We start from the raw sequence: 14068 nt of genomic DNA, 5'->3' as shown, positions 1-14068 counted from the left end.
TTACAGAGCCAACTAACTTCGATTACGCATTTTTATCTTATAAAATAATTGTGTTCTCTGAAGTTTATTCTCTTATTAACGACATTTCAGCAATTTTTAATTTATATTAGCTTTAAAACAAAAGAGACACTAATCCTTTCAATTAGAGACCAAAACCCATAATATCTAAAGCACGATTTTTCAAGAGGTTGATATTCTGTCGTTCACGCCTTCCAAGATCTCCGTCTCTTATTATTTTTGGTGTGAAACGAGACATTCAAGAGCAGGAACTCATGCGCGACATCTATCAACGAAATTTATTTGATCAGGGGATATAAATGGAGGAGTTCGCCAAGGAATGTAAGGTTTGTTTCTCAAGGGTAAATAAGTCGGTGAAAGCAAAAATTGGATATTGACTCTTAGTTGTGGGAGCTTATAGCGCGCTCTGGATGTATTTTCATGGGTTGTCAAAGTTACCAATTAAAAAGATGTCTTACTACGATGTGCTACCGATGCCTTCGTTACAGGCACACTGCAGAACGTGTTTCTTACAAGAACCGATTTGTTCCCATTGTGCGAGGTGCAATCATTCTTATGATGACTGTGCATATAAGTACGTATACTAAACCTACTTGTGCGAATCGTTCTCCATCGCATTCTATGCAACGTTCACTGTGTCCTTCATTTCGGAATGCGTTGAAGTTGCTTAAAAGCAAGACAGACACTGTGTAGTTCGTTGTGATACTAGCCTTATTAATTGATATGTACGGATCGTATGATCTGCACTTCGTTTCTTTTCCATTTCTGTCTTTTCTTCTTCCTCTTATTCTCTGTAATTTCTTTCCTATCTTTACTTTTCTGTCCTAGCTTATTCTTCTTTACTCATGCATATTTTTATACACTTCTATTATGTTATGAAGATAGGTGTGCTGAGCTGATTGGTACTAAAACACCTCTGCTGGACAGTAGATCCTTGGCACAATTCCACGTATCAGGGATGGAAACTAGCTAGCTTCAGCAAGCTAGTCTAAGTAGCCAGTCGCACACACACAACTCGACATTACACTACGATACACCCACACCACTACAGTGACTGGCCTTTATCTTTAGGGTATGTACACTACTACACAAGGAGTTGCCACAGTTTGGTTGGGATTCACACAACAATAAATAGATATGATAGAGTTAATTAACACACCAACCAATAAACCTCTTGAACATAATTTTTTTCTTCTATTTTATAATTTTCCATAAATCTAAAGGCCAGATTTGTTCTATGACAATACACAGTGCACCGTCAGTACGGTGTAATATTTATTCTTCCTGGTCGGTTGCGCTTAATCGTATGAAAACCCACCAAGGCGAATGATCTATTACTTTTTTTTTTAATTTGAATTAATCAATTAATTCGATTCTACACGTGATTAGAACTTCTCCATAAAGTTCTTCAGCGATTACCTAAAATCTTTGTACTATTTGCCTCCTCATTACATAATACTAGGTATCTTCAAGATTGTCTCCATTCACAGGGATGTTAAACATAAGCTTTATTAATACAACTAAGGCTCTGTCCATTTTCATCCAAAGTTTTCTAAAGCATTATCTATTATTAATACCTATTTCATATTATTATTATTAACATCTTTTTATTTCCACATCAGTGGGCACCCCAGGGACTGCCTGGTTCGGCTAGAGGGCTGTACATTATAAATATTCATGGCATTTATGGAATTAAGACATTGGTTGAATTAAAAGAAAGAAAAACACATTGTATATACAACATAAACACTGAAGTTTCAAAACTGTGAAGGTATGGGGCTGTCCAAACTTTCCTTCTTATAACTGCAAAGACCTAGGAATTTAGAAATTTATTGATTAATTTATTTCCTCATAGGTTATCTTTTATTACTCGCGCTTTAACCGTTAACGCAGCATCAGTCTGATAAATTTTAAAAATATTTTTCAAGCAGTTGGTCCTTTGGTGTACGTGTTACAACTATATTTTGATTACACCACACAACAAATACTCCAGTAAGAGTTCTGAAAGTATTAAAACTGTGTCACATTCATTTATTTCGTACACGATAAAAACTACTTGCAATCATGTTTCTGTTCGCTTACACCCAAACTCAGACGGATTCACCACACGACATTTTCTTTGTTCCCAAGTCAATACAGATCTTTAATCATAATTCTCTTTAACAGCTCCAAGAATTAATGGCCAATTTTTCTCAATATTTCGCTCTTCCTGAAACAAATTTTCTGTACTACGATTGATTAATGTGATTTCTTTGAATAATTTACACTTCCGATAAAGATATATTTTTTGTGCCTTTAATCAAGTCAATTCACTGCACCACACTTCGAGAACCTTTATTTATAAAAGTTCAATAAAACCCACATTAATAATGACTTCAAAAAAAAAAAAAAGGTAAATATTAAATATATGAACTCTACAATTATATTACATTGCTTTTACACTATCGGTTGTCAACTATTTCTTCTGCAGATGCCACACACTTTCTACAAAAAGTTTTAATTTTGGTCGCAAATAATCAAGCGTTTTTCAATTATTTTCGCATTTAGAAATGAAAAAAAAATTTATGATCAATGACGGATGAATCCCCAACATTATCTTCACTTTCTAAACTGTACAAGGTTCTTCAATTTGAGGTCGCTAGATAATATAATAAACTAAAGGAAAAATCAACCTCCTTGAAAAAACAGCCAGTTCGGGCTTATAATTTTGGCCGCGTAGTCGAGTGGTCAAACTAGGGGACATCAAATGCATGATGCGCTTGCGCGACCACTAAACACGGTACTGTTATTATCTTCTGAACTCATCTGATCATGCGTGGTCGTGCCGGAACAGAAACAGAAAAATTATTTTATTTATTTTTATAAAAAAAAATAATAATAAAAAAAATAAAAATGGCCAGTCCAGCGGCTATAGTGTTAAAGCAATGGCTAAAACGCATCACCCTATTGGTATAATTACACGCAACTTGCAAAATAAATTCCAAAAAGTTCTTCAAGATTCCCCTGAATTATTTACTGAAAACGAACCCAGCAATACGAGCTGATTGTGCCTTCTTATCTTCATAAACCATTACTCATAGCTTGTGATGCAAACTATTTCCAGTGATCTTAATTAACTATTCCTTGAATCAGTAGCGTTCTCTTCATTTCTTTCACTTCAGAATTTCTCGTTCTTCGATCGCCTTATTCTAGTCACCCGTGTGTTTCTAGACAGACGTTCTGATGACCGTTATCCGTTCGAAGACCAATATATACCACTTTAACGATACAAACATTGCTTTTAATTGGCTGAAATTGTTTTGAGATACCAAATATTAGTATGAGTTTAGATTTAGCCAGCTTTTTCTTTGGACATACGACAACACCAACGACAATTTTCCGGAGTGGGAGGAGGGGGCGTTCGTATGCACAGTAGCAAAGGTTATACGTTTTTCATTCCACTGGATAGACCCTTTAAAATATGGCACAATATTAAATGTTTTTTTTTTTTTTTGATTGATCTTTAATTGTTCTTGGTAATGTTGCAGAAAATGGAGAAATAAAAATCGAAATTCGACTTTTTGGAGATGGCTTTTATTTTATTACTATTATCAATTATTTTGTATTACAGTTTGGAAAATTTCCAATTTCTACGTAACTTATTCAAAAATAAATGAATTGACATTATAACAGCTAAAAAGAGGGACTGATGACGATTACGATAACATTTTACTTGTTGCCAAAATCGAATACATAAATAACACTCGAATTCCTTATCAATAGATTTAGCTGAAGTACACTATACGGATATTAAGAAGTTAGTAAAAAAATGAATTAAAAAGAAAAAATATATATACATCTTCGTAAAACAAAGAAGATATGTAACAAAATTATTGTCGGAGAAAGAAGAGTGAAATCTGAGTATGAGAAATCATCAGCAAAGAGAGCCGATAACAGGGATAAGGGGTTTTACTTGTACGAAGAATATGGAATAGAGTGAATGAGACAGGCTCCTTATTTGATCGAAGTGAAGAATCACAGAAAGTCTAGCTGAAGTGACAGATGAGTTGATTTTGAGTCTAAGGCTTCAGAGGCGGACCTTATACATTCTGTTATACCAAAAAGGCTGAATGTGAATGCATCAGCGCGTGAGAAATGTTAATAAGATCATCCTTGCACTCCGAGCGATCCTCCTGAATTGCAGAAGAGCTAGCGCTAATGTATCCCCAGTCTGCAAAAACGTGACGTATACATATAGTCCGATGAGTCTGACTTCAGCGGCGAGAAATATCATGGAATCTGGTAATTAATTATGGCAAAGTCATAAAAATCTTGGATTCAAGAAAACTTCGACGCAATATTACCTTCAGTTAAGCTTTTGATATGGGATAAATTCATTGCCAAAATTTCTGAGGCGGAGAGTTTGATGAAGTTCAAAACAGACTTGGATAATCATTTTCTGGGGATGGAGAAAAAATGCGCCATTGTTTTTTGGTTTTTTTTTTTTTTTTTTTTGTTTTGTTTTTTGATGTTGAAGATCCAAGTGATTTATTTGGATCATTTAGCTATTCTGATATAAATGCAAATACTAACATAGCGTTTAAGGTGTATCATTTCTCAAAAAGAAAAAAAAAAAAGTCGAATAATAAACTATTAAAGAGTGTAAGACCTTAGTATCTCACTACAAATTCAGGAGACTTTTTCACTGAAACTTTTCTCCATACTGTAAGTCATTACTTCCCAAGCAGCGTAACTCATGCGAGTCTCCGCAGGCTTCACAATAAAACACAGTGCATTTATAGTTTAATATTTTTTGTGATCCGTAGCCTCTACCTCAAATAAAAAAGCGGTCCGTATCTGAAAATGTTAAGAAGTACTGCTTTAAGTGATTTCACGCTGTCATGGCATTAGCATTTTCATAGTATTAGATTAACGTTCTCAACTAGGCCTTTCGCCTCGCCCTTCCCTGATTTGGTGAACTATAATAGTTTATTTCATTTTACTGTATTCAGGTCTTTTGAATTTGCGCAAAAGCAACTAAGGCTAGATGCCAGTATACTGGGATTGTAAATTATTTATATTCTGCGGTCCGGTTGACTCTTTTACTGAATGATAAACCTTCCAGGTGGGAGGTATTCAACCCACATTAAATTAACCAAAGAGTGGGGGTGAAACGCATAAAAATTCTTCCTATTTCAATCTCAATTAGACACAGGTAGCGATCGTTGTCTAATCGCGAGGACACTTTTATATGACATCCAGAAGTAATAATTGTAATTTACTGCGACTTTATGCAACTCGTATTTGTCTGTGCGCGTGCATTAAACAGAAACGAATAAATCAGAAAACTTATTCAAACTACTTTTTTCCACATTCGGATAATAAAAAAGTAGAATTTTTGAAAAGGTTTCTCACTTTATCAAACGCACTCAGCTGCAAATGCATGCTTATATGAAAAGATGATATAAAAAAAGTAAAAAAAAACAAACTAATATTCTATTGCCCACCTGTTGCCAATTTCCATCGAACATGGGGTTGAGGAACGCCGTCAGCTTGACAGTTTATCACAGCCTGCCTTCCTGCCACTGCTGATGTATCTCTCGGCTCTATTAGCCATCTTGGAGGCACTAAAAGTAGATACATAGTGTGAGTGCGCATGCCTAGTTTAAAATATATCGAAAGTTGAAAATTCTTTATACATATTTGAAAAGTTATAAAAAGCGGCTTTAACGGGGGCATGAAGTAAGGTATGAAACAGTTTAATATTTCTTTCTGTGCAGTACAGATTTCGTCTTGAGTTTTTATTCCTTTTCCCTACATCATGTAGTTATAACGTTGCACATTTTTTATTAAAAAAAAAGAAGGGGAAAACCACAGATCACGAAAACAGATTCTTCCGTGGGCATATTAGTTTTTTCCCTAATATACAGCGTATCATTTTGTTTATAAGAAAAAAATGCCTTTACCTTTTCTGTATTAAATATTCTTAAGAAAAAATCTGTACAAAGCAAGAGATAAAGAAGAAATATATCAACAAAGATTAAACTATAAAATTAAAAAAAATAATAGGATTTACTGATGTTCAGCCATGTTTTAAACAAAACACTTGGAACAACTAACTCCTGGTATATTGTAATTTGTCACTCTGTATCCTAGTATAATTTGCGAAGTTCAAGTGAATTGAATTTATTATCTCGTAAAATTATTTAAAATATGCTGGTAATATAAAAAACTTTATCATTTTCATATGTTAATAATTAAGTACTCTGCACTAAATATTTTAGGCATAATGTATTTCAAAATTTCTTTAATTACAGAGTGTGCTTTCGCTTTTCAACTGCGCGCATGTTTTATTTATTAATTCAAACCATTCAGTTAGCAGAACATGTAGGATGCTGTACTACTGGGAGAATCTCTTACATCAAATAGGTAGTGCACCTAAGATATTCATATAAAAATAGAACTTATTTAAACAAAAACAACAAGAAAAATATATAAAAAAGTGACCCATGTAAAGATAATTATTTCAGATAATTGTTACGCGTCTGGCAAGGATGAAAGGAGAAAAATAAATCAAAATAGGAGTAATTGATGCAACGAGAAAGGCGTACCGAAGGATCTTGACATAAGCAGTTAGTTCGACAAAGCCGAAGTAAAAATGTAAATTGAATCCTACTTAGATACTAGGAACGCAAAAGGAAAATAGCGCTGAACATGGAATCATGATTTTTCAGTGCTTCACGATTTTAAAAATAAAGAGAAGCGATGTAGGAGTGTCTCGCCTACACTGAAAAAAAGGCTAAATCCATTACTGAGAACAAAATACTGTAATCATTTTGATGTTCTGTAAGACTTAGTCTTCCTTTTTTTTTTTTTTTTAGATAGTAGTAAGCAAAGAAAAATTATTATTATGTATATCACTATAAACTAAAAGGCCAAACGTACTCTGCACTAAATATTTTAGTGCAGAGTACGTCTGGCAAGTGTAAACGTTAAAATGGAAACTTTAATGACAGAAGTAGTTTTCAAAGTACGGTCCATGGAACACACTTCATATTCTCCAAAGTTATCTCAAGGGTTCGAAAAATGTTTTGTTGTTGATTTTTTTTAAATTTTATTTCTAGGATAGTACTATTTCCATTTTAATATATTGGGATTACACGATAAACCTAAGTTCGCAAAAGTATTCTGTTGCCAAAAATGAATAAAAAGCTGAAGTAAAGAACAAATCAGAACTCTCTAGATCCACTTAAACAGAACGCAATTAAGAGAGTTAGATACAGCAACTTAAAAATGAATATATAGTGTATGGCACCTATCGGTAGGTACTAACCACGGCTGACCGTAAGCATCCCACCAGCCATGCTTTCGGATATGCTCTGACCCAGTCATCTGGCCATTACAATTTGGTCTTTGTCAAACTCGCTTAAGTCCGTTACCTTTCCCATCTGAAAAACAAGACTAACACTGATTAACGGAGCTCAGTATCAGGTGTTTTTTTATACCGTGTCCCGACCCAAGCACACGCCGTAGTTCACTTTCAGTTGCTTTAAAAAAAAAAAAAACATGAACAACGACTCGTTGTTCACAATGTTTTGGCTCATCGATGTAGATTCTTCATGTCTTGGATCAGTTTCGTTGGATCCATCAACCCAGTGGGTTTCTTGCGTATTGGGCTCCATTTCGCCCTTAAAGGAAGAGCTTTTCCCCTACAGGTTTCTTGCTCCGCCACGTGGAGGTAGGAGCAGTGCCACCCTGTGACCAGTACTAGGAGGTTAGCAATCAAGATATACAGGGGATCTCAAAAATACAGGGCATAACTTCAGGAATGAGTTCCTCATATGTAGACAATAAAAATATTTTATATCAACACAGTTCCGGAAATGCTTGGTTTCCGAGTTTTGAAGGTCTGTCTATGACACTTAACTGTTCACAACACCTTATAGTAATTGTTCAAAATGTCCACCTTCTCCCTGAATACAGGCCTCGCATCGACGTCTCATGGACCCACGAAGACGATGCCAAATTCCTGGCATGTTTCGTATTGTCTCATAACCTGCCACAATTCGATTGCGGAGAGCTTCCACATCAGCTACCAGAGTCGAATACACCAATGACTTTAAGTGGCCCCACAAGAAGAAATCTAGTGGGTTTAAATAAGTGAGCGTGGAAGCCAGGCAGTTGGCCCACCTCTACCAATCCACCGACCAGGAAACCTTCTGTGCTGAAATGTGCGGGAGCGCCATTGTGCATGAAGTGTGCTTGTTGGCGAATGATCAGTGGCGTGTCGTCCAAGAAATCAGGCATGTTGTTTTCCAGAAAGTTTCTGTACGCCTGCCCTGTGAGCTTGTTTGGAAGTACATAGGGCCCAAATAACTTATCATCAAAAACACTCGCCCCGATGTTGGTGATGTGATGGAAGAATTGCATGTGGGTTTTCCTCAGCCCATGCATGCTGAATGTGAAAGTTTTGAATTCCGTCTCGTGTGAACTGTGCTTCATCTGTGAATATCACTAAGACAGGAAAGTGAGGAGTTGTACCATACTGCTGCAAGAACCACTGGCAGAACATTACTCGCGCAGGGTAATCTGCTGGTGACAAGGCCTGTCCCCGTTGCAGATGGTAAAGATACAGTTGGTGTTCTCGCAACACTCTCTAAATAGTCGAACGTTGAACAGCCAATTGCATTGCTATTTTGCGTGTGCTGATTCCAGGAGTGGCATGCACAACATCCAAAATCTCTTCCTCTACTTCAGGAGTCGTAGATCTTGGTCGTTCTCTGTCGGCAGCACGAGGTGTAAAGGTCCCATGATCACAAAGGCGGCGATGGATACCTTCAAACGTTTTCCTGTCTGAACGTCTTCGTTTTGGGAACCTTTCGTGGTACAAACGACGAGCCTTGCTCCTGATTTGCGTACATGGTCTGAATGGAAGACCACCAGATTTTGTCAGTACCTTGTGATGAAGGAAATCACCTGCGGGAGATAAGACATTCCGGTTAATAACTCGGGAACCAAGCATTTCCGGAACTATGTTGATATAAAATATTTTTATTGTCCACATATGAGGAACTCATTCATGAAGTTATGCCGTGTATTTTTGAGATACCCTGTATATAAGTACAAGAAAAGAAAAGGGAAGGTTGCTTTCCTTCTTAATCAAGTAAAGTTAAGTTCTTTACTATAGATTATATTTAATTGTATGTTAATAAATACTTTAAATAAAGAAACGATTTCTACTTCAAGAAAGCGTGCTAATTCAGAGCAAAGTCACCTGATCACAGAATCACTTGGCATCTGCGGCCGTATAACTGGAAAGTAATTTCATTATAAAACTGAATAAGGGCGGCAATTAGATTAGAAGAGATTAACTTAATGTCAGATTCATCCTTATGAGTGATAGATATTCTGAATGACAGTTTATGTGTAAGGCAGGTATCGTGAACTGCAGGCTTTTGCGTGTAGTACAAAGTATGATGTTACGTAGTGTAATAAGAACTTAAAATAAATGAATTAATTGTGAAAGTTTGGCATAAACTGATTCACATTTATTTAGAAAACAAACAGTCTTTTGGAACTTTGGTTTTCGTCTTTTGCTATTAATTAGAGAGCATTATATTGACAATATTTGTCAGAGGTTACAGGAATCGATTTTTTTTTTTTTTTTACGTTGGAGAAATAGTTTTCGCTAACAATTATAAGAGCCAAAAATAACAGCTGTCTCTACCAACTTGGAAAATTGATACTGATGGAGGATTACAAAAAAAAAAGTCGGCGTACTTCATGATCAATATGCAACACAGATTGTTGCGTTGCATGAAAATAGAAACATTTCACTTAGAAGAATAGCAAAATCATTAAGCATATTAACCGAAGAACACAAGCAAAAATTTTCAAACATTTCGAGACAAATGGAAATCAGATTTCAACGAGTTACTTGAAACCTGACAGTTACCGGATTTTATCAAAGGATCTATAAAGGTATAATCAACAAACAATACATACATGTAAAACGTGTCGTTTGATGTTTGAGTATGGGATTCCTTGCAATAAACCCAAGAATTTGCATAATCACTTTTCTAAGTATAACAAGTTAGAAAAGAAAGAACTGTTGCCGAAGATTACGAAAATGATTAAATACATTACAAAGACCAATATGGGAAATCTAAACCAAAAGACCTTGCGCATTTAACGATAACAAAAATGGTGCAGTTTCTAAAAAGAAAGGCACGTACTTCATAGAGAGAATAGAATCAAACAGGGTATATATATATGTTTAAACTGGCTTCTATCATCTGGGAAGTTTCTGTTTGCATAGCTTGTATGAAAATTAAAGCAGCCAAATAAGAGAAAGGGAGAACAAAGATGAACCCCTATCTAAGTTGAGACAGATAAACAGGATAGGAACAGTACTGATAAGCAAACAGTGAGGATTATTGCACATTACTGCACAAGAACATGGCACAATGAGCCATATGAAATAAATAAGACCAAAGTGGCGCATTCAAGTATTCAAAGTATTTTATTATTTTTTTTTTTGGCGGGCTCCAGGGTTTCCCCTGGAGCCCGCCAAAAATTACTCACATTTTCCTGTCTGGCGCCGCCATTCATAATTTTAAAAATATTTTAAACCTACTCGTGGAGCTCTTTCCGACGGTGTATAATAAGCTACAGGTTGTCGACAACATTTTTTCTTCCCCCACATTTTATCACCCATTTCTCACACAAATGTTTGTCAACAACGATCAATATGGTGTTATGTTGACCCACATGATGTACAAACCCATGCAAAATTTCAAGTCAATAGGTTGAGTGGTTCCAGAGATATATACAATGCTGTGACAGATGGACGGACAGACAGACAGAAAACCGAATGACATTCTAAGGGTCCTTCGTTATACTACGGACCCTAAAAAGGGCGTTTAATTTAGTTCTCTGCAATAAATACACCATATCCAGAAGTGCAGTGTTTTCGAAATTCTTAGCCAAAATTTTTAAGAGTCCTCTATTTGTGGATTGAAGTATCAGATTTCTGCAATAAACTCAAGAATTATAGAATCAGTTTTATGTTTATACTCCTGGATGACTACAGATATGGCTATAACTTTGAAAACCGATAGCATAATATTACGTTTACTTTTCTACAAATGAATAATGAAAACAGCGAAAGAAACATAAGTCATTATTGCTTCTTAATGATCTGAAGTGATACTAAATTCAGTCATCCCAATCAAAAGAGAATTTTCTCCTTTTCTAGTAAATATATAATTTACTAGAATTAAACAGAATTCGGTTCACATGTATTTCATGACACTTTACAGGCTATTAGTTAACGTTAATTAGAATATTTAAGAAAACTGAATGTTAACTTTAGGATTTAACTGAGGAAATCATTAATTTTAGATACAATTTTCAAATAAACTCCACGTTTTGCTACATTTTGCAGTCTTCAAAATCACAATAATCAAATTACTCTTGAATCTATTTATATTAAAGGGGTTTCTGCTACAGTCAAACGTTGGAGAAATGCCGATATGGAGTATTTTATTCATTTATGAGTAAAAGTATAAAATGACCATGCCATTCGAACTTGATCTGCTACTAAGTATTACGAATAACCGATTTCATGTAATAATTAAATATAATGTGAATTCAACTACCAAATGAAAATGTATGTTAAAACACAACTATTTTAAGGTAAACATTTGGAATGCATTATATGTTTGTCTTCAAGGCAATAAACAACACGTTAGGAATGTAGCCTTTTACACTTCTCTACTGATAATAAAGAATAAAAATGGTGGAACGCTTTTTGAGATCGCTTCTTTGTACAAAAAAAAAAAAAAAAAAAAAAGGAAAAAACAGAAAGCCAAGGTTACCTTTTACAGTTAAGCGCGTACTGAAAGATCCAGTTGCTACGTCGTTGGTTGCCATGCAAGTATAGTTACCGCTGTGTTGATAAGCCAACTTTTTTAAAGTTAGCGTCGACACAAAGCCTTCTTCAGCGTAGAGTAGAGTAATTTCCGGGTCGTCCCCCAACAACTGCCTTCCGTCCTTTAACCACACCGTTGTTATCGGGCCGTCACCTGCAGTAACGATGCATGTCACGGCTGTCCTCATCCCTTCGTGTAAGTCATCTTGGAAAGTAAAAGGGGCAACCTTAGGCCCGACTGCAATAAATGAGACAAAAAAAATAACCGCTTAGAAGTTTAATTTAATATTTAGAAAGTTTTAATTCACTGTAATTAAATTCATTTTCATTTCCGAAATGCATTTATCGATTTTGTTATTAGCGATTTGTCATTTTTGTGAATGACAGAATATTAATATAAGTTTCTTTTTCAATACGTATACTGATTACATTTTCCATTAAAAAATAATACACTTTATATACTTGCTGATATGACCGTATATTTTTATGTTCAATAGCTAAGTAAGAAACCAGATATCATCAACAACTTTACAATGAGTAAAAATAAACACTGCACATGAAAAAAAATGAAATCGAATCAATACATGAAATGGAATAGGTCAATTTATGCAGAAGCTGTGTCACGAGTGAAAAACAAGACATATAAAATTAATTGCAATTAACCTCTTTCCCCTTTGAAATGCATCGTGTCAAAATAACCAATCTTTTAAAGTCCACACAGCTCTGTTTTGATGTCTTTCTTGGATGGAACGAAATTCTGCTATAAATTTTATTGAACTAAACCAGATTTACGAGTAACAAAATATTTCTATCAAATAACGATATGTAGCGATCAGTGACATATTCCTATTTTTGTATTCTCTTCTCCAGCACAAAAATTTAAGTATACAAAAAAAGGCACGTGTGATTATCTTCGATGAAAATCTTTTGAGAGAGAGAAAAAGAAGTTCGCTTGAATTTTTACAACTTTTGCAGAGGCATTTCGAAGAATTTTTTCTAGATTCCTCCGATCATCAATAATTGCATGTGTATCACTCAGTAGGATTCCTCTCTAATATATTTGATATTTTATGTCACGTTGCACCTGGGGGCTTCATGGATGGTCCTCCGCCAGGAGTAACAAGAGCACTGGATTTTATGAAGTTCACTTTTGGACAACTGGCTGCCGAACACCGGAAAAAGTGGCCTCCCAAAGTGTCTAAGGCAGGGACCGACCAATTCAAAGTAGAATTATTATTATTACTGTTTTGATAATATACAGGTGTTCTTACCGAAAAATTAGTTGTTGCTGGTGGTATTGATGTTTAAACGCAAAAGGGCAACATCGGCCAAAGTCTCATTGATTATAATATCTTGCAATGGATTTTTGTTCTGGTATCAGACGAGTTCACATAATGTAATTTCCTTGAGACAGACAAACAGTTAAGCAGATTTGCATCACTTTCTAAAACTGGGAAAAGCGAAAAAGATTCGTGCAGCTGCCACATAGTGGAAAGCAGTTTTTCTGATGATATCGGAGTAGTGCTAGGAGGAATTGCTTGACTGTCAGTGGTGGTGAATATTGTCTGCAAAACTGAGAACTGGCCTTCATGAGATGAAAGAGTTCGATTAAGCGTGCATGCCCTATATGTAAACGTGGTTATACTACCTATTCTTATTGGTTCTGCCTGAAACTAGAATTCTTTAATTGTTGTTCGTGTTTAATTTTATTAATTTATTATCGATCTCCGACTTAAAAAATTTCTAACCATCGAGCTTTACAGGCTCATTTAACATTGGTCAAGAGATGCACATATGGCACTTAATAAGTTTCAGATGTTACATCATTTGGTTATTTAGATACCTTGATGCATAATTAATTAACCTCTTTCCCCTTTGAAATGCATCGTGTCAAAATAACCAATCTTTTAAAGTCCACACAGCAATTGCCTCGGATACTAGCATGTCCTGGAACCTAGGGCAAACTTGCTGAATAGTTCTTGTTCCAGAGATGATTTGGGATCGAATTTGCTTTATTATGGGATGTGAGGCTACCAAGTTAATGTCCACTGCACATACGGCGCTAATGGAATCGGTATAGATTAGCTACTGCTGATGTGATAGGTGCTGACATTATCTAAGAAAAACTGTCATGATAGG

The 14068-nt window shown here is 35.3% G+C and overlaps 1 protein-coding gene across 2 annotated transcripts in view; it reads right to left on the bottom strand.

Annotated features, from left to right (window-relative positions):
- The window catches only part of LOC150084464 (cell adhesion molecule Dscam1-like), a 616978-nt gene that overhangs the window by 205301 nt on the left and 397609 nt on the right, over positions 1 to 14068 (bottom strand). For both annotated transcript variants that reach the window (XM_090376089.1, XM_090376090.1), the window contains exons 9-10: positions 11877 to 12167; positions 5505 to 5624 (exon numbers count right to left, since the gene is read on the bottom strand). In XM_090376089.1, the coding sequence (XP_090232215.1) occupies positions 5505 to 5624; positions 11877 to 12167 (411 nt within the window). The remainder of the gene's footprint in view (positions 1 to 5504; positions 5625 to 11876; positions 12168 to 14068) is intronic.

Source organism: Mastigoproctus giganteus, chromosome 6 (assembly GCF_048544385.1).
Source record: "Mastigoproctus giganteus isolate SK-2022 chromosome 6, ASM4854438v1, whole genome shotgun sequence".
In the NCBI taxonomy this organism is placed as follows: domain Eukaryota; kingdom Metazoa; phylum Arthropoda; class Arachnida; order Uropygi; family Thelyphonidae; genus Mastigoproctus; species Mastigoproctus giganteus.
The sequence above is the reverse complement of the archived record's forward strand: the minus strand, read 5'-3'. Positions and strand labels throughout refer to the sequence as shown.